The 22,086-nt window shown below is 37.6% G+C and overlaps 1 protein-coding gene across 9 annotated transcripts in view; it reads left to right on the top strand.

Annotated features, from left to right (window-relative positions):
* The window catches only part of CDH7 (cadherin 7), a 140,265-nt gene that overhangs the window by 77,586 nt on the left and 40,593 nt on the right, over positions 1-22,086 (top strand). For all 9 annotated transcript variants that reach the window (XM_055559415.1, XM_055559416.1, XM_055559412.1 and 6 more), the window contains one exon: positions 2,108-2,295. In XM_055559415.1, coding sequence (XP_055415390.1) covers positions 2,108-2,295 — 188 coding nt within the window. The remainder of the gene's footprint in view (positions 1-2,107; positions 2,296-22,086) is intronic.

Raw genomic sequence — 22,086 nt, 5'->3', positions numbered from 1 at the left:
TTCTTTTGGTTCACTTTGAATACTAGACAGTTATTAAGTTTGTTTATGTATTAATCATTTTAGTCAAAGACATGCTGCTCTTTACATTCTGTAAGCTCTGAGGTTGTTTCCAATTATTAATAATAACATTCAAATGCACTTCATGAATTCTATATACTAAATGTACTGCTTTATTTGTAAAGATTAAAAAAAGAGTACTTAACTTTATTTCTTATTCCACACTTTTTTTTTAACCAGTTCATGAACCTTGAATGTTCTTTTTACTGCCTACCACATCTTTTTTAATGCAAACACTCAGTGTTTCAAAAGAAACCAGTTCAAAGAACCAGAAAACCACATTCCCTCTGTTTAGTTTCTTTGAGCAAAGTGGCATTTCTTTTAACCAAGTAAAAGGAAAAAAAAACAGAAAATTTTTCTTAGGTAGAGGTGTCCTGATTGTTTAAAAAAAAAAAAAAAGCATTTCATCTTATTCTCTTAGTTGTCCTTTTTCCCAAGTATACGTGGTATTCTTTAGAACACTCAAGAAAGTAAGAATTGTGTAGACTACAGTATCTTTAAATGCTTTTCTGAGAGGCTTATGTCAAACAAGGACACTTTCTCTGGAGGTATGACGGTCACCATGTTTTCCTGCAAATACTGCTTCTTTAGATGTTTTATTCTTATTTTACATATTTTTAATATTTAGGCTATTGTACAACAGACATTTTTATACCTCCTGGCAAAATAAAGTTATCCTAAGTTTAGCATTTAAAAAAAAAAAAAGAATCTAGCCTTAATTGTGTTCTTAACTGCTTACAGTGGGGGAGGAGAAGAAGACGGAAGAATAAACAAAACAATGTGATTATATTTGGCTCATAATAGAATTAGCTGTTTCTTTGCTTTAGAGAAATAAGAATTGACACAGATTTTTTTGTGATTTCAGTTGTCATGATTTGATAAGATAGAGCATGAGTTTTCTAGCTTATTAAACACTCTCCTACTTATTAAAGTGAAGAAAGCCAAAAATATATCATTAACTTTTTCATTTTGACTGGGATTTTCTTTGTCTACGCTTTAGTTACTATTTTAAGCTTGAAATTTTTGGATTTTCCTAAGGAACTTATAGATATGTGAAAGGGGTCACTCAAAAATGATGTTGTGATATTTTTTAAAAATCAGTAACAATTAACAAAATGTATAGAATTGCAAACACCAAGGTTCTTATTCTAGCATATAGTACCTTCATTTGGATACAATTTCCTTTCTCTGTTTCTCTTAAAGAGTATCCTTTCTTTTTTCTTTATAAGAAAGTGCAAATGCATCACAGTTAGCAGCCAAAAGGAAACGCAAAAGGGCAAGGAAGCAGGAAAAAGTAGATGATTAAAGGGAAATGTTGAAGGGGCATTTCCTGGTTTCAAAGGATTCTTCATCTGCCTCCCAAGCTGGTTTTCTTTCTTTCCTTCTTTTTTTTTGAGTTGAGGGATGGTAAAGAGTTTTTACAAAAGAAAGTTTGAAAAAGTTACTCTTCCTTTTTTGCTTCTCTTTCTTCCTGTTCAAATAACATAGACTGTTCTTGTACTGTTGTGCCCCAACTGAGTTTAATGTACAAGTCATACTTAATACTGCATTTTATCAACTTCCTTGTCCAGTGTTCTGAAACTTTTTCAGTAAAAGATACTATTGTGGAAATCCCGACATTTAAGGAATGAGAACTAGTTAGGCTCATTTTTTGCACATTTGAAGTCTAAGCTATACTATATAAAATTTTAAATATTTATATAAATTAATTGCATATTAATTATAGTCGACTCAATGTTAATTCTGTTTACAATTTAAGTTTTATTTTTATCATTAAAAGTAGTATATTTCTCACCACTAGACATACTGATATGGAATACTTCTTATGCTTTTCCCCAGGCTGTCTTTGACATTGATTATTATGTAATCATTTCCTTGGAATTTTTAAAGCTGTATGAAATTTATCATTTGCCTCATATTGCCTTATCATCTTATTTTATAAAGACATAAAGGCAAATTAAGCAAAGAGAGTTCAAGATAGCCAGATAATTAAATTTTATTGGTTAGTTTGGTGTAAGGTTTTGTTCATTTCTTGTTCTTAATTTCACAGGGTCGTACCAATATAATGTCCCAGAATCATTGCCAGTGGCTTCTGTTGTGGCCAGAATTAAAGCTGCCGATGCAGATATAGGAGCTAATGCTGAAATGGATTACAAAATTGTAGATGGTGATGGATTAGGGATTTTCAAGATTGCCGTTGACAAAGATACACAGGAAGGAATCATTACTATACAGAAGGTAATATTTTCTTTATTTTTATTTCTTGTGAGGATGATATCATAGAGAATTACTGAAAAGCCACGTCTGCTTTGATGGAATAATGTAGTAGACACATTGAATGGGAGTTTGGAACCATTGTTATTTTATGTTTAGGGGTAAAAAGCTACTCAATTAGTTACAAGTGTTGGCACTGTAGAGAAAAAAATGTGTAACATTTGTAATTAAGGCCTAACAGTTCTATTCTCTGAGTAAACCCACAGTCCTTATCTGAGGCTCTGTAACAGTAGGACTTACTGGCCAATGTGCTATTTAAAGTGACCTACTTGAAGAGATGAATATTCTTCTTTGTTGATTAATAATGAAACCCTAAAATCAGCCAAAGGGGCTTCCCAGGTGGCTCAGTGGTTAAAGAATCTGCCAGACGATGTAGGAGACACAGGAAATGTAGGTTTGATCCCCAATACCCTGGAGGGGGAAATGGCAACCCACTCCAATTTCTTGCCTGGAAAATCCCATGGACAGAGGAACCTGGTGGACTATAGTCTGTGGGGTCACAAGAGTCAGACACGACTTAGCAACTCTTGCACCAGCTGTATTGTCAGCTATTCTTTTTTAACACTTATACTAATTAAATTATTTGAAAAATTTATACAGAACATGGAAAATGCATGAAACCTATCATAAAAATAAGTGCAAAGGAGATTTTAAAAAATCATTATAATCCAAAATAAAGGCTATTTGCAAATTAACTCCCAACTCTGATTAGATATGGGGTAAAATGAGCTCCCTCTTTTCTGTATAGACATGATCTTTGACAAATCTTTAAAAAAATAAGTCAAAAGGAATTGTTCCAGAATATAGTCATATTTTCTCAAATGTCTGAAACACTAAAAATTAAAGCATGTATGAAAATGCCTACACTCAAGACTCTGGGATTCTATGCTAGTGACAATCCAGGTGTATAACTGTGTAATTAACATCTCTCAGTAATTAACACACATCAACAAAGAAAGTTATGTTTTAGTTGTTATAGGAAAACATATGTTTGATTTCAGGCCAACAGGCAAAACATTTCTGCAATTATTTCCAGTGGACAGCTGCTGTTTTAGCTCAGCTGGTGACAATCTGTGTAAAAAAGTTTTAATAACTAGGATAGGCCAACTGTTGGTAAATGTTTTATTTGTTGTCTAAAAGGAAAGGAATGCACTGGGATGCAGTCATGTTCAAAGATTTCAAAGACTCATCTGAAATCAATCTGCTCATATGCAAGAAGTTTTAAATATATATTGGAATTGTTTTATTGAATACATGCATATATTTCATATGATATGATTCAATATGATATGCTATCATATTGAGATAGCATAAATCATTGAAGAAATAAACACAAATACATGTATTTCATATGAGATATTTGATTCAGTAATAGAAAAATTTTATACTCAATTTCTTAATATTATTTCTAGAAGTTTTAGAAAATTAATTTTAAAAAAATAACCTGTAAGAAAACTGTATAAGAATGCATTTAATCTTAAAGCATAAAATTAATTAAAAAAACTACAAGGTAAAACTTATTGATAACTTACAATTATATAAAAGTAACATGAATGATTATTACTACTGTTCTAGATAGTGGTTAGTATCTGCTAGGATTCATTTTGGGTAAATTTAAGGGCTGCATCTTAACTTGCTTTCTCAACATCTCATAAAGGTATTAAGTACAATGAACATATGGAATCATTATAAAATGTGGAACAAAACAACATACAGATAATGTTTGATATTTCCAAATTATAGAATCTTGTGCATCATCAAAACGATGTGGTGACATTTTCTTACTATATTAGCTAATACGAGAAACGATTATATAAAATATTACATAAAAAGCAGTATCCAAAATTTTACAGACTCTTTGTTTCAAATTTTATTTCATTTTTATAGAATACAGGATTCCAGGAAAACATTAAAATGTTAACCATAACTGTTTCTGGATCTTCACTGTTTTACAATATATAATATGCATTAGTAGTAGTTCAGTTGCTCAGTCGTGTCCAGCTGTTTTCGACCCCATGAATCGCAGCACGCCAGGCCTCCGTGTTCATCACCAACTCCCAGAGTTCACTCAGACTCACGTCCATCGAGTCAGTGATGCCATCCAGCCATCTCATTCTCTGTCGTCCCCTTCTCCTCCTGCCCCCAATCCCTCCCAGCATCAGAGTCTTTTCCAATGAGTCAACTCATTGCATGAGGTGGCCAAAGTACTGAAGTTTCAGCTTCAGCATCATTGCCTCCAAAGAAATCCCAGTATTTTTATAATTACAATGTTATTAGGTTCATAAGAATATTAAGTAGCCAAATCAAAATGTGTTTCATGATAGCACTTTGTGATCTATTTTGAGACTTGATGAAAATTCCTGTCCAAATGCAGTCATATGTCACAGAGATGTCAGATAGTAGACTAAAATGTAGTGTATTGTTGGAGCTATCTAAGGTATTGAAAAAGACATTGTCCTCTGTCTAATGAGTTAAGACTCAAAAACATTCCAAATTCTATAAGCATTTAGATTCATGGATTTTAAATTTTTGATACAGAAGATTTTCTACCCATGCAGTCAACTGAGTAATGTTTTATACCTAATAAATGCCCAGTAATTGATAAGTATTTATCAATTCATCATATGCTGCTGCTGCTAAGTCACTTCAGTCGTGTCCGACTCTGTGCGACCCTACAGACGGCAGCCCACCAGGCTCCCCTGTCCCTGGGATTCTCCAGGCAAGAAGTTAGCTAAATGCTTCAATAATTTCTTATGCTAAATATGGAATCAAAATTATGTTACTTTCAGTTTAAATTACTGACAACTAAAAATGAATTTTATTTACTCCAATGACTTCTAATATATGAATATTGTCTAATTTTTATTAGACAATTTTTATTAGTCTAATTTTTTTTTAATGTTTCTCCTCCTTTGTCTTCTAATATAATGTCAGTGATTGTCTTTGGATAATTAAGCACATTCAGCATACAGGATAATCTTGAGAAATAATGATGGTGGAACATTTTACAGTTTTACCATTGTGGCATAGATAACCAGTAAAATATTTAATGTTTAATAAAGAGAATCTTGTTCATTTTGAACTCCATAAAGTGTAGGACCAGGTCAATCATCTAGATATCAAGAGTCAAAAAATCATATTTAGGTTAAATGCAGAGCTTCTTAAAAAAAAAATCCCTTGAGAACTCAGGTGTAGAATGCTAACATGATGTTATGTTTCGTATTGGGTCTAGTAAAACAGCGTATAGAAGCATTAATGTAGACTAAGAAATGAGTAATGGTGTATTACTTGAGATGGTTGGTTAAGCTTGCTCTGTTTTACTAATGTGGAAGATTGATCTGATGTTTCATCCTCATGTAGAAGATGTATTTTCCACAACTTATTGGGGTAAAACCATTATGTTCAGAAAAAAAATAGTCTTCAATAACAGATAACAAGAGACTAAACTGTATAGTTTCGTGACATTTTAATGACTAGTAACTCGTTATAAGAGAATGTATGTGTATTAAGACAGGGTATCCGAAGCCTTGTATATGAAAAAAGTAAAATTTAAGTAGACCTATAGTGTTTATAATGTGCAGGTAATATCTACACAGAAGTAATTGGCAATCATGATCTCTTAGTTTTCTTCATGCTAAAGATCTTTAGCATTAGCAAATGTTGCTTGATGGGTTTTGCTTGTGACTCACCTTGCCAATGCAGGAGACACAGGTTTGATCCTTGGGTAAGAAAGATCCCTGGAGAAGGAAATGGAAACCCACTCTACAATTCTTGCCTGGGAAATCCCCTGGACAGAGGAGCCTGGCAGTCTTCAGTTCAGTTCAGCTGGTCAGTCGTGCCCAACTCTGTGTGACCCCATGGACTGCAGCATGCCAGGCCTCCCTGTCCATCACCAACTCTCAGAGTTTACCCAAACTCATGTCCATCGAGCCAGTGATGCCATCTAACCATCTCATCCTTTGTTGTCCCCTACTCCTCTCGCCTTCAATCTTTCCCAGCATAGGGGTCTTTTTAAATGAGTCAGCTCTTCGCATCAGGTGGCCAAAGTATTGGAGTTTCAGCTTTAACATCAGTCCTTCCAATGAACATTCAGGACTGATTTCCTTTAGGATGGGCTGGTTGGATCTCCTTGCAGTCCAAGGGACTCTCAAGAGTCTTCTCCAGCTGCTGCTGCTGCTGCTGCTGCTAAGTCACTTCAGTCGTGTCCAACTCTGTGCGACCCCAGAGACGGCAGCCCACCAGGCACCCCCTTCCCTGGGATTCTCCAGGCAAGAACACTGGAGTGGGTTGCCATTTCCTTCTCCAATGCATGAAAGTGAAACGTGAAAGTGACACCCCAGTTCAAAAGCATCAATTCTTTGGCACTCAGCTTTCTTTATAGTCCAACTCTCACATCCATACATGACCACTGGAAAAACCATAGCCTTGACTAGATGGACCTTTGTTGCCAAAGTAATGTCTCTGCTTTTCAATGTGCTATCTAGGTTGGTCATAACTTTCCTTCCAAGGAGTAAGCATCTTTTAATTTCATGGCTGCAGTCACCATCTGCAGTGATTTTGGAACCCCAAAAAATAAAGTCTGGGGTTGTAAAAGAGTTGAACAAGACTTAGTGGCTAAATAGCAACAGTGTTGCTTCACACTTCTCCTCCTACCTTCCCTCTCCACACAGTTCTGCATAAATAATAGATAATCAGGGTAATTGCCTGGTATACATCAACTTAATTTTTATTTCCAAAGCTCCCTCCACCCACAGATTCCTTTTTAAAAATTATAATTTTCACTGTCTGCTAATGCATTCTAATGCCTAACCAACCCAACACAGAGTTCTTACCAATACTGAAATAAACAAACGTAAAACATGACTCCTCTAAGAGTTAATTAAAAACAGTGGGAATGGTATATTTACTTTGCACGTCAAGCTTGGTGATCAGCAAACTTGCTTCACTTGACAAAATTGCTTATGGTATTATATATTAATCTAGTTTTTAGATGAAAAACTATGAAGTCATAATTCTTTTTTCATTTTGAGCAGTTATTTATTCAAAAATGCAATTCACTTTTTATGTGCAAGTGATTGCACTTAGCACTGTAGCTCAGCGTTAGTTTGCATTAATCCAGGCCTTCTCCTTTCTCAAATCCTCAAATAAAGCTCATATTCTGACTGCTTACTTGGACATCAGAGAGCTATTTTTGGACCCCCTAGAATTATTTGGACTTGTGTTTGCTAGATGTATGTCCCACTACTCCTAGTTTTATGCAGTGGTCTGGAGTGGACACTAAGCCACTTAATTCCTAGAGGCAACGTCAATTTTTTTCTGGGTCTTCGAATATTTCCTTCTGCTGTTGGACTCTCCTGTGCTCAGCCACCCCTGCGCACTTACTCTTCCTCATCTTTCAAGACTGGAAAATCACTCCCATTCTTCCTTCTTTAAGCTAAATAGGTAAACAGAGGTTGTAAAATTTTCTGTACAACAATTTGTCTTTCTAGTCCAAGAAGGGTGTAAATGAACACATGCTTTCCACTGTTGGGCACTGGTCTAGTAAAAATGTAATACTGTGGGGTTACTTTTTGGGGGGGGTGTAGATGTTAGCTATGGTCACAATGATTTGGGTAAATAGCCAACGTCCTGTAGAAGTGCCCAAGCGAGCCCCGGCCCCATCTGCCAGCCAGCTGGTCAGTCCCTGCTAGTCACTCAAAAATTTGAACATGACCTAAGGAAGAAGCTGCACAGTGGATCAGTAGTGTTATTTTGCAGGTTAAAAGGGAAAAGGGGACTTTCCTATGGAGGTAACCACCTGTGCAGAAGTTATCATATGAGACAGAGGATATCATATGAGCATGTTAAGCTCAGAGAGCAAAAGTAGGGCAGATTTCCTGGAGTACAGTGTGGAAGGGGGTGTTTGTGCCAGATGAAGTGCAGTGTATGTGAAAGGGTGTCTTTATGCCTCCTTTGCAAGGACCCTGTTACATATGTACAGTGCTTTGCAAACAAGAATGGCTTACAAATAATAAATAATAAAAGGTATTTTACTTTTAGCTATTATAAAATATACTATGGAGTAGAAAGTTATATTTTCTAATTTCTCTTGAACCCTTATTATTGGGAAAGTTATTCTAATTCATTGAGCATTTCTCTTCAAAGCACTGAATTGTAATGGTATTTATTTAAACATTTATTAAAAATGTTACCACTTTTCCTGGCCTGTCAAATAGCACACTTTTTTATTTTTTAATTTTCATTAAATTTAAATCCTTGAAGTTTTTCTAGTCTCTTGTCCTTTCTTGATCCATAATAGATCTGGTATATAAGTTTGTTTGTTTCTATTCTCTTTGGCATTCCCCTGAGGTTGGTTATCACTGCTTCACTCTGAAACTATTTTTTATTGTTTCTGAGCTCACAATCTGAATTCTAGCTTTTTAATGTTTAAATCTGACCTTTTTAGTTAAATTATTTTTTAGAAATTGTTATTCAAAACTCAACACCATTTTATTTTTATTATTGTAGCTAGTTTGTAAAGAAGCTATTTTACTATCAAGTATTTTATACCTTATATAGTATAAAATAGTATATACTTTATGTAGTATAAATACTTTATATAGTATAAAATAGTACTTTACACTTAAGACAGAGTAGTACAACAAACTGAAAGGAAGTGGTAAAATAATCATTGATAAAGTAATAGATTTAGAAAATTCTAAAAGAATGCATTGAAAAAGTATTAGAATTCAGGAGAGCTTTTACTAATGAGAACTACAAAATTAAGTTTCAAATCAGTAGCTTCATTATAGTTCATGAGAACAGGTGTATGAACTCTTGTCTTCAATCCAACCACATGGATTTAACCCTCTAGGGGCTGCATGTGGAATATCCATCCTTTTTGTCTGTATCCCTAAACCTTCTGTGTTATTTTTTATTATTTTAAAAAGTTTTATAAACTGTGGGCAGTGTGAGCTCACAAAGGTAGTCTTTACTCCCAAATCCAAGTGATTTTTCCACCATGAAAGTGTCCTACTTTTTGCAGCCCCATGGTCTGTACGGTCCATGGAATTCTCCAGGCCAGAATACTGGAGTGGGTAGCCTTTCCCTTCTCTAGGGGATCTTCCCCTAGAAGGCAAAGCTTTCTTCCATTGTTCTCAGAATATGTTAAGATTTTCAGAGAGAAACAAGAGAATGCTGCAAGCAGTCCATAAAAAATGAATCATTTGTTGAAGTTTTCCAGGCTCTCCTAACTTTAGGAAAACATTTACAACCAGGCACTGCTAGGATGTTAGTGAGCGCTTTGTTCAAGACATTATGTTCTGATTATTGTGTGTCTTAAAATACTACTTCACATTTGGATAATAGTGTTCTTATGTCCACTTAGATAGAGTCATTTCTATTGGAATTAGGTTATTTTGTACCTGGGAACCATGCTTGATAATCATCTGAACCTTTTTTCTTTCTACTCTATAGTATAATAAAACTTTAGTCCATTGCTTTTTCATAAACAATGTACCATCATGGTTACAATGAGATTCATTCTAGTATGAGCAAGTTATTATCCTATTTTGAAACATGTATGTATAATGTACTTTGCATATGGGTAAATTTAGGAGCAGGGAGAAAGAAAAACAGTCTTTTTCTAAAGCATACGTTAGTTAGAAAAAGAAAAAGAAGTACAGAATTATGAAAGACTACCTTCAGTTGTATGGGATTCCCTGGTGGCTCCGTCGGTAAAGAACCTGCAAGAGACCTGGTTTTGATCCTGGAATTGGAAAGACCCTCTGGAGAAGGAAGTGGCAACCCACTCCAGTATTCTTTCCTGGGAAATCCCATGGACAGAGGAGCCTGGTGGGGCTACGATCTATGGGGTCACGAGAGGCAGATGAGAGTAGACCACCACCACCAGCACCTTCAGTTATGCTACTACTGCTCTAATGTCTGATACAGAAAATGCTTATTAGTGTGATCAAATATGCAGAAACCACAAGGCTAAAGATTTGTATGGGTATTATCAGATAATTATTTTTTTTTTAGAATTCAGTGATCCTTTCTGTACATTTAGACATGATTATATATTTTAAGTATATTTTAGATAATAACAGAACCATAGTGTTAAGTAGTTAAAGCAAAGTAGAGTCTACTTCTGTGGCCATTTATGAATGATTTGATGATAACCTTTATAACCACTTACCTAGGGCTTCAACATCAACAAAGCATGAACATGAGTATTATCTCATGTTGAGTGAAAACCATCTCTTTTCTTTCCACCTAGAATTCTCTGTTTACATTTCTCCATCATAATTTACAAAGTAGGAACTTTAGTCTTTCATTTTTCCTTTGAGTGTGGCAATCTTACCTCTAATATACTTCAGTTTTCAGTGTAAAATCTCAACTGGGATTACATATGGGTTTTGCTTCTATAAAATAGATTACTACGTTGAGTTACAGTACAGTAAAAAATGAGCATTTTCAAAGTGCTTTTCCTATGAAGGATAAGCACACATCCAGTTTGTAGCCTAGGGATGGCTTCAATGGAGGCACATATTGTACTGTCAAATAACGTATTTAAGGTTCCTCAGGCCCATTCTACTGTTCTGTCTTCATAATCTCCTCATATTCATACCCTCAAAAAGGCTGAGTGAAGTCAAAACCATCAAATAACAGAGCATTACTGGGAGGCACTGACACCGTGGCTGGCCTCCATTCCCTGTGGGGGAGGAAGGGTTAGAATCTGCTGCGTCCTGTTGACTTGCTCAGCTGCACAGATTTGTGATCTCTGGGTTTTCTGTCTTGTTATTGAAACGTGTCCTTGTCTGCTGCTTGCAGTAATGAGGGGCTAATGCTTAGAGTCAAGTGTGTATTTCAGTATCTCATAAATGCTGCTGATGTGTGGTGGAGAAAAATGAAACCAGCAACATTTCCAATTTATTTTTCTTCTTTTCATTACAGTTTTTTTTTCTTTCAAAGATGTTATTTAATTAAGCCTGCTGCTGTGGATGCACGTTTCTCAAAATGGAGCAAAGATCTTCGTGCCCTTTGACTGTGAAAAAACATACATTTCGGGTTTTAGTTTTGAAGGCTGGATGTGATAAGATTAATACAGTAACTAATTTAGTGAATGTCTGATTTTCAGATTAATATTTTCCAATTTGTTCAACCCATTGCTGCTGTGTATCAGAAGCGATCCTAACATCATTCTAATCTTTATGAACATGGCTGTGTGCATAGAGACTGTTACCTGCTTATTAAGGTATAAATGTACTTGTTTTTGAATAGTCAAGATTAGAGATGAATTTAAGGTCTTAAAAAATAAGAAATTAACTGTCTTTGAAGAAAGTTGATACTAATGTGAATGTCAGCACAGGATAGACTAAGGGACTAAGACTGTTCCTTAGGAGTATTTTCTGTTTTATTTTGGCAGTTATCAGAATAATCTTTTCAGAATATGTGTATGTCAAAGACATTTTCCAGTGAGCCTTTTATGTTTTGTTTTTCTTTTTTTGCTTAGGACAAGTCACAGATAAGGTACAATTTTCCTTCTTTTTCCCTGGTTGTTGTTCCCTAGATTAGTTTCAATGAGTAGGATTCCAAGGAAAAGATATCTAAGAAATAGATAAGAGAGGATTTAGTGATTATGTAAGGAAAGTTGGAGAGAGAATTTAAGAATAAAACTAATGATTCTAGTATGGGCAACTAGATGAAAAATGTGTTGCACCTTCAGAATGAGAGTGTGGAGGTGATTAAAATGTAATATTACATTTTCGTTACCTCTGACATCTAGGTAACTGTTTCTAGAATGTCATGAATAAGGGTTTTATCTCAAAGGAGAAGTCTAGAGTACAGAGTTAGGTTTGGGAGTCATAGCATATGCATGGTAATTAAAATGAAGGGGACAATTGGGAACACCATAAAGTATGCATATAAAATGAGGAAAATAATTTTTTAGTTATTACTTGGTGAAACTGACAGACTTCAGTTAACAGGGCAGAGAAGGATTCTGAAAAAGCATTTTTTGTAGTCTTCTGGGATTAAGGTATTTTAAGAGAATTTAAAAATAACTGATCAAGAAAGGAAATAAAAACTCATATGTAGATCAATAAAAGGATTTGCATATATTATCAATAGAGGGAGGTGATTGTTGGATCCTGGAATCTGTGTTATATAGTAAAGACAGGGCATAATCCATAAGGCAATGATTAGAATAGAATCATGTATGGATGTGAGAGTTGGACTATAAAGAAAGTTGCTATGCTATGCTATGCTAGGCTAAGTCACTTCAGTTGTGTCTGACTCTGTGTGACCCCATAGGGCAGCCACCAGGCTCCCCTGTCCCTGGAATTCTCCAGGCAAGAACTCTGGAGTGGGTTGCCATTTCCTTCTCCAATGTGTGAAAGTGAAGTTGCTCAGTCGTGTCCGACCCTCAGCGACCCCATGGACTGCAGCCTTCCAGGCTCCTCCATCCATGGGATTTTCCAGGCAAGAGTACTGGAGTGGGGTGCCATTGCCTTCTCCGAAAGAAAGCTGAGCACTGAGGAATTGATGCTTTTGAACTGTGATGTTAGAGAAGACTCTTGAGAGTCCCTTCGACAACAAGGAGATGCAACCAGTCCATCCTAAAGGAAATCAGTCCTGAATATTCACTGGAAGGACTGATGTTGAAGCTGAAACTCCAATACTTTGGCTACTTGATGCGAAGAACTGAGTCATTTGAAAAGGCCCTGATGCTGGGAAAGATTCAAGACAGGAAGAGACAGGGATGTCAGAGGATGAGATGGTTGGATGGCATTGTTGACTCAATGGACATGAGTTTGAGTAAGCTCTGGGAGTTGGTGATGGACAGGGAGGCCTGGCGTGCTGCAGTCCATGGTGTTGCAGAGTCAGACGCGACTGAGCGACTGAACTGAACTGAAGAATAGAGGGCCTGGAGTTCATGGAAATTTCCATGTATAGATCTGATCTCTCTGCCGTTAGTTTATTTAGTCTTTTTTTTTTTTTTCATTTTCCCTTTATATTTGGCCATCAGATGTCAAAAAGCGAAGTCACCCACTCTTATTCTCTTCCTTTTTGTGGTTGCTTCAGCTGCTACCCAACAAGTCACCCCAAAGCTAGTGCTTTAAAACAGTGTTTTTTAGGTTGTCATTTCATGGGTCAGGACTTGGTGGGGTTCAGCAGGGTGGGTTTTTGGTGGTCTTATGTGGGCTCCTCTGTAGAGGTCACTGTCTATCTGCCGGGATGATAAGAAGGAATGGAAGCATGCCTCCTGTCAGCCAGTAGCTAATCTGGGTTTGTTCCGTGAACGGCAGGAATAAAAGCTGCAAGTTCTCCTGAAGCTGATTTCCATAATTGACACTACATCACTTCCACTACATTATATTGATTGAAGCAGGACTGGGTGGCTCAGATTCAAGGAGTGAGGAGGTGAAGCATATGGAAAGAGAGACGCTATAAAATATTGTATGGACCTCTTCACTGGTTAACACTTCACCCTTCCAATGCAGGGGGTACAGTTTCAATCTTGGTCAGGGAACTAAGATCTCACATGCCATGGACTACAGAAAAAAAAAAAAAAATACTGTAGATACTGTGAAAGAAGATGAAAGATCTTGGGTCCCAGTTCTTCTCCAAAGAAACTAAAAAACCTTCAGGTTACATTTACATGAAATGGCAAAAATAAGGGTGCCTCTCAGGTCAGCCGACAGCCGCTGTAATCTCCTCTCCACTGTCAGCATGACTCACAGAGCAATCGTGTGGCGCAAGATAGTTTAGTCGTTGCCATTATTTCATAAAGATCCCCTGAGAAACATAAACTGTGTTTGGGCCATAATCTGGGTTTCGCTTCCCTGAAAGTGATGGAGATCCTTTCACTGAAGTTTGTGGTCCAGTCAGTAGTGCATGCTGGGAAATATGGACATCAGCAAGTAGAGAATCAATCTGAGCTGTACTGTGAATCAGGTTTTTGATGTTGGGCAGAAATACAGTCATTTTTGCAAGGCTTGTTTCCTAACTTCTGTTTATAAAATTCAAACAGCCTACCTAAATTCACTCTTAGAACTATACCCTGCACAGGCTAAGGACTGTATAAATATGCATTGTTCTTGGGGAATATATTCAGCAATTTGTGGTACTACCTCTTTTTAGACAGTGCGATTAGCAATTTGAAATGTAAACACATTTAGTTGATCGTCAAAGTTTTTTAAAAAAATTTTTACAAAATAGAGATGTGTTAGGTATACCTGCTTGAGTTGCTGTTTAAAAAATATTCAGTGATCTTTAAATCTAGGTTAAAATGTTAATGTAAGTACTCATGAAGGTCAGAGGGGACTTGTGAGGCTAGATAATAAAAATAATAATTCTTGATATATGTATACTTATTCCTAATATCTTGACACGATTTAATGTCTTAGGCTTAAACATTCCTGCACTATCCATAATAGCGTTCTCAGGGCCCCAGTTTACCTGTAAGCACTAGATATTTTTTAGGTAGTGTAAATCATCATATAAAATATGACTGTATCAAGCGCAGAGAATTAGCTGTTAACATGGAGTTTTTTGAAAGTTAAAATAATGACCCTCATAAAAATATAAAATGGACATAGACCCACCCATTAATTTTTTACTGCTTATTCTGTATTTGCTTTTACGTATTTTGCTATAAGGGGCTCCCTCAATGGCTCAGCAGGTGAAGAATTTGCCTGCAATGCAGGAGATGCAGAAGATGCAAGGGAATGGCTACCTACTTCAGTTCAGTTCAGTCACTCAGTCTTTGCAACCCCATGGACTGCAGCACACCAGGCCTCCCTGTCTATCACCAACTCCTGGAGTTTACTCAAACTCACATCCATTGAGTTGATAATGCCATCCAACCATCTCATCCTCTGTCGTCCCCTTTTCCTCCTGCCTTCAATCTTTCGCAGCATCAGGGTGTTTTCAAATGAGTCAGTTATACGCATCAGGTGGCCAAAGCATTGGAGTTTCAGCTTCAGCATCAGTCCTTCCAAAGAATATTCAGGACTGATTTCCTTTAGGATGGACTGGTTGCATCCCCTTGAAGTCCAAGGGACTCTCAAGAGTTTTCTCCAGCACCACAGTTCAAAAGCATCAATTCTTCAGCACTCAGCTTTCTTTAGTACTACTCCAGTATTCTTGCCTAAAAAAAATCCCATGGACAGAGGAGCCTGGTGGGCTGTAGTACAAAAGGTGGCAAAGAGTTGGACATGACTGAGTGACTAAGCACATTTTGCTATGTTTCAAATAATTTGTTCTTAATTTTTTTCCCCTTCATTCAGCAGGCAGTGAATCTCTCTTACCTGTCTCAGACAATTATTACCTGCTGGACAAATGTAAGATTTTACACTTGGCTTCTATCATAGATCTCAAAATCTAGCACAGTGAGATAGGAAAGGGTCAGTACTTTGTAGAGGACACCCACAGAGCTGGAAAAACTTTCAGAGCTCTTCTTTTTCTCCCCCTTAACCCCTGAACATCTATGAAGGCATCAACAGTGACATAGTAAAGAATGCGCCTGCCAACACAGGAGACAAAAGAGATGTGGCTTCCATCCCTGGGTTGGGAAGATCCCCTGGAGCAGGAAAAGGCAACCCACTCAAGTATTCTTGCCTGGAAAATCCCATGGACAGAGGAGCCTGGAAGGCTGCAGTCCATGAGGTCGCGAAGAGTCAGACATGACTTGGAGACTGAACATATACATATATTGTTGTTATTGTTGTTCAGTCGCCAAGTCGTGTCTGATTCTTTGCGACCCAATGAACTGCAGTACACCAGGCTTCTTTGTCCTTTACTATCTCCCAGAGTTTGCTCAGACTCATGTACCTTGAGTCAGGGATGCCATCCAACCATCTCATCCTCTCGTTCCCTTTTCCTCTCCCCCTCAATCTTTCCCAGCATCAGGATCTTTTCCAGTGAGTTGACTGTTCATATCTGGTGGCCGAAGTATTGGAGCTTCAGCCTCAGCATTGGTTCTTCCAATTACTATTCAGGGTTTATTTCCTTTAAGATTGACTCCTTTGATCTCCTCGCTGTCCAAGGGACTCTCAAGAGTCTTCTCCAGCACCACAGTTCAAAAGTGTCAGTTCTTTGGTGCTCAGCCTTCTTTATGTTCCAACTCTCACATCTGTACATGACTCCTGGAAAAACCATAGCTTTGACTATACAGACCTTTGTTGGCAAAGTGATATCTCTGCTTTTTAATACACTGTCTAGGTTTGTCATAGCTTTTCTTCCAAGGAGCAGGCTTCCTTTAATTTCGTGGCTGCAGTCACCATCTGCATTGATTGTGGAGCCCAAGAAAATGAAATCTGACCCTGTTTCCACATTTTCCTCATCTGTTTGCCATGGAGTGATAGGGCTGGGTGCCATGATCTTCTGTTTTTGAATGTTGAGTTTTAAGCCAGCTTTTTCACTCTTTCTTTTCGCCTCCATCATGAGTCTCTTTAGTTCCTCTTCACTTTCTGCCATTAAAGTTGTGTCATCTGCATATCTGAGGTTGTTGACATTTCTCCCAGCAATCTTGATTCCAACATGTGCTTCATCCAGCCCGGTATTTCACATGATGTACTCTGCATATAAGTTAAATATAATTATTTGTTAATTATTAGTTAAATATATTTATTATTATATATAATATTTTGGAACACACCTTTCCCTTGATGCCTTCTCTATAAAAAATAACTTAGTGCACAAATCTGGATATAGGTTTTGTAGTTCACAGACATTTTAAGACAAAAGCTGTGTGTAGTGATAAAAGTCACTTGCAACTGTCAAAGCACAAATGTCACTGGACAAAGTTAAACATGTAAGGCAGACTTCAAGAATATTGTAGTTCGGGAAGAAAGGTTACAAAGACTTGAATTTTTAAGGGCTGGAGTATGTGTATGTGGAATGGGGTGAGTTAGATCACAGTGTATTTGTTTTACACAAAGTTAATGTACATTTTCTTGTGTGTTCATTATAGCAGGTTGTTTTATAACTTGGAGCAAGACTTCTGCTGAAGGTTGGTTCAAAGAAAAGGGAGGTCAGGAGTAAGGAAACGTTTGTCTGCATTTGGTCAACCTGAGGGCACAGTTCAGGGAAGGGAGAAAGGAAGGCTGCAGTGTAGTTGCGCATAATAATGGCATGTTTTGCTTTTGGAAAAGGGAAAAACTTTAGAACTCGTAAACTGTTTAAATGTACAAAATTGTTCTTTGCTGAGAAAGCTTTTCCAAGCTAAGTTCCTGAGTAGTCGATTAATTTACAGTCAGATAATCATCAAGGGCAGGTTATGATTGTGGTTTTTTTTTTCCATTGGTACAGTCTCATTGAAGCCCATTTACTTAGTAAAAATGATTTATATTGATTTGATCAAGAAGTAGGGAGGATATTGAAAGCAACAGAGTCTAATGCTTTGATCCAAAGGACAGCTGAAAGTGCCAGAGATAGAAATGCTTTTAAGGATGATGAACGGTCTCTGTGCTTCTGTACAAAATCCATATTAAACATAAGACACTAAATATATAGACAGGAACACATGTGTACACTGACACACAGAACAGCCCTGGTGGTACCATGTGATGGTTACAGGAACAGATTGAAGAATTTCCAGAAGGATGTAACTTGGATCAGTTCCTGAAACATCAACAACGGGACTGACCAGAAGTACAAGCCCTAAAAGAAGGCCATTGAGTTTCATGAGAGTGTGTTTGGCTGTAGACCAGAAACCAAGCTATAAAAAGAAGAAAAAAATTTCAGTGCAGAGATTTTATTAAATGAATTGAAGATGCTGTTTTAACTAAGGTTTTACTGTTAAGGAAGCTAATAGTGGCAGAGAGAAACTGATAAGACTCCACTGTTTATGATAGTTAATGCTTTTTAATTCAGAAGATGAATATTATAAACTAATGCTGCCAAAGACATAGGCCTAGGTGTCCTGGGGAAAAACAGAAGAAAAAGATGTAGTCTTTACTTTCCATTTGATTTGCTCATAATCTAGCAGGAAATAATGGCACTAATAATAGTAGAGTAGTAACAGCAAATGCTTATGCAGTGATTGCTCTGTGTCCATCACTGTTCTAGATGCTTTACATTTATGAATAATTCACAGCAACCCTACTTACTTGGTGAGGTAGGCAGCTACCAAGATGTGATGATGTCATCCAACACAGGGCGCTTATTGCTCTTCGAGTTTGGAGGATGCCTGTTTGTTCTAGCAGAAAGGGAATGGGTGGTGGGCATGGCTTAGAATTTACATAGTGTGTTTGCCCCTGCTGCTATTGCTAAGTCGCTTCAGTCGTGTCCGACTCTGTGTGACCCTGTAGACGGCAGCCCACCAGGCTCCCCCGTCCCTGGGATTCTCCAGGCAAGAACACTGGAGTGGGTTGCCATTTCCTTCTCCAATGAGTGAAAGTGAAGTAGCTCAGTCCTGTCCGACTCTCAGCGACCCCATGGACTGTAGCCCACCAGGCTTCTCTGCCCATGGGATTTTCCAGGCAAGAGTACTGGAGTGGGGTGCCATTGCCTTCTCCAATGTCTGTCCCTGAGTACACATATAATCTTTGTCTTTCACTGGAGCTTTTTGCTAGTTTCAATAGTAGCAACTTTTACTTAATTTTAATAGTATCAACCTTGCATCTTTTAAAATGCACTTTAAAGATGTGCCTAAAACTTTCTGTTTAAAGGTACCTCTCTCTCAATATAAAAAAGTCTTAAGTCTTATTATCGAATCACTCATAAAGAAGATGGGTTTCCCAGGTGGTGCTAGTGGTTAAAGAATCAACCTGCCAATGCACGAGACACAAGATATACAGGTAGGTTGGGAAGATCGCGTGGAGTAGGAAATGGCACCCCACTCCATCCAGCCATCTAGAGCTCTCTTGGAAAATTCCATGGGCAGAGGAGCCTGGAGGGCTACAGGCTATCGTACACACACACACACACACACACACACACACACACACACAGAGACACACACATGCAATCTCCAAGATTCCTATAAGAGAAATGGCAGACAGAGTTCCATGAGAAGGAGGAACAGCAGATGATACACACTGGAAACGTACCAAGTGCGCTGTATATAGTGAATAATTCATTTTACGTGGAGTAAAAAGGGTGGGAGGAAGAGGTGTGAACCTCTAGTCTGGAGAGAGAAGCTTATTATCTGGGGCTTCTTAGACCACGGATTGGCAAACAGCTGCTTACTTGTTTCTAGACAACTCAAGAGCTAAGGATAGTTTTATGTTTTTAAATGATTGGAAAAAAGAATAAAAAGAAAAAGGAATGTTGCATGAAATGTGCAAGTGACATAGAATTCAGATATCAGTGCCTGTAAATGAAGTGTTATTGGCACACAGCCAAGCTAGTTCATTTTCATGTGGCAGAGAACCATAGTGCCTGCAAAGTCTAATTATTTACTGTCTGGTCTTTACAGGAAAAGGTTGCTGACCACTGTCTTAGTTATTATGCTTGCTTTTTCATCCCAAAGTTCATCATCTTTTGTTGGCAATAAATTTATACCATGCTATTTCATTATTTAGGAGGGACGATGGCCAACAAGCAGCTTTCTCTTTCAGTGTCTCTGACATAGATGACACTTGACAGATAAAGCAACTTCTGTATGGCATTGCTAATTTGGGTCTAAGTGATGGAATTTTGAGTTCAGATTCTTAGGAATTCTTGCTCTTTTGGGCTGCGTTTTGAACAGTGTTTTGGTCAAATTTCCAAATACATCTAGTCTCCAGTGGTATGTAGTTTCAAATATTAAATAGACTGTGTTTAAACACTGCCTTTAACTCCTTCCCTTTCCTTCTTCTTTCCCTGGTTATTATTTTAATTTTCATTCCCCAAGTATAGCTTTGCTCATGAAGTTTAATCAGTTCAGTTGCTCAGTCGTGTCTGATTCTTTGTGACCCCATGGACTGCATCATGCCAGGCTTCCGCTTCCCTGCCCGCCACCAACTCCTGGAGCTTACTCAAACTCCTGTCCATCGAGTCTAATACCATCCAACCATCTCGTCCTCTGTCATCCCCTTCTCCTGCCTTCAATCTTTCCCAGCATCAGGGTCTTTTCAAATGAGTCAGTTCTTTTCATCAGGTGGCTGAAGTATTGGAGTTTCAGCTTCACTATCAGTCCTTCCAAAGAATATTCAGGACTGATTTCCTTTAGGATTGACTGGTTTGATCTTGCAGTCCAAGAGTCTTCTCCAACACCACAGTTCAGAAGCATCAGTTCTTTGGCACTCAGCTTTCTTTATAGTCCAACTCACACATCTATACATGACTCCTGGAAAAACCATAGCTTCGACTAGACGGACCTTTGTTGGCAAAGTCTAATAGTTATGGGATGTATTGCTTATGTAGAAATCAATCAGAAAGAGAAAGCAGGAATTAACATTTTCCTGCAAAAGTCATTTCTTCAATTTGCCATCTATCACACCACACCCCTCTTTGAAAACTGGCTTATTGTGATTTGCTCTGAAAATCATTCTGTGTGGCAATTCCTTCTGTCTGGAATCTTGATTCATGGGCTCTCATAAGAATTCTTTTATGGTTCTATTTTCATAATAGCTTTTAGGCAGCCAATCTTCATGCATGATCCTGTGTTTCTTTATGACTTGGCAGCATCCAGATGTCTTCACTGCATCTTGTTGCCTTTTAGACACATTAAAAAAAAAAAGTTGCCATAAAATAATTGCATTCATTTGTGCAGGAAATGTTAAATTATTCTTTCATGAGTCAGTCAAACTTTTACTTGAATACAGAAAGACTTGCTGTCCCTTTTGGTAAACCTGCATGAATATCTTAAAAGTTGTGGTTTTGAAGTGATTAAAAAGCAGATGGTAAACAGGCTTTTTTCTTTTTCTTTTTTTTAACCTCGTCTTATCTAACATAGTCACAGAATATATAAAAATAGGATTTTTCTCATAACTTACCAGTTTTGTAAGTAATGTAAGAATAAATTGAATGGGTTCATATCTAAGCTATGTGTATGTTGAGAGTGTCTTAAGTGAATGTATTTGTGTAAATAAGAATGCTTTGTTTTATTTTTAGCAGAACCCAATTAAGTATTGGATTGCATGTATGGGCCCAAGAAAATTTTAATGAGGAAGTCAAATTTCTTCGGCTTCCGTCGTACCTCAGTCGGTAAAGAATCTGCCTGCAATGCAGGAGACCCGGGTTCGATTCCTGGGTCCGGAAGCTGCCCTGGAGAAGGAAATGCAACCCACTCCACAGTATTTTTGCCTGGAAAATCCCATGGACAGAGGATCCTGGCGGGCTACAGTCCATGGGTTTGCAAGAGTCAGACACGACTTAGCAATTAAACCACCACTGAACCATCAAGTTTCTTAGAAGAGTATTTGCATCACAATGACCTGAAGAACCTTTTAAAAATGAGTATGTTTGTGACTCATCCTGGATCTGCTGAATCAAAATCTTGGAAGGGGCCAGGAATGTATTAGAAAGTTCCCCGAGGGGTTTTGATTCTCACCTTTGGCTGACAACCATTGGGCTAGAAATATTTTTCGAGTATTTAAAAAAAAATGGTAGCCTCAAAAAATGGTTTCCGTGCTCGGGCTTAGTTGCTTCATGGCATGTGGGATCTTCCCAGATCAGAGATCGAACCCGTTCTTCCTGAATGGGCAGGCAGATTCTTCACCACTGAGCCACCAGGGAGGTCCCAGAATTTTCATGTGAAACCTCAGAGAAGAATTAAAATTTGGTTTTCCCATAGTAATTATATGAAGTTTTTCTGGTCAAGAAAAACAATATACCTGGCTGTTT

This window comes from Bubalus kerabau, chromosome 21, assembly GCF_029407905.1.
Source record: "Bubalus kerabau isolate K-KA32 ecotype Philippines breed swamp buffalo chromosome 21, PCC_UOA_SB_1v2, whole genome shotgun sequence".
NCBI classification, from domain to species: Eukaryota; Metazoa; Chordata; class Mammalia; order Artiodactyla; family Bovidae; genus Bubalus; species Bubalus kerabau.
The sequence above is the reverse complement of the archived record's forward strand: the minus strand, read 5'-3'. Positions and strand labels throughout refer to the sequence as shown.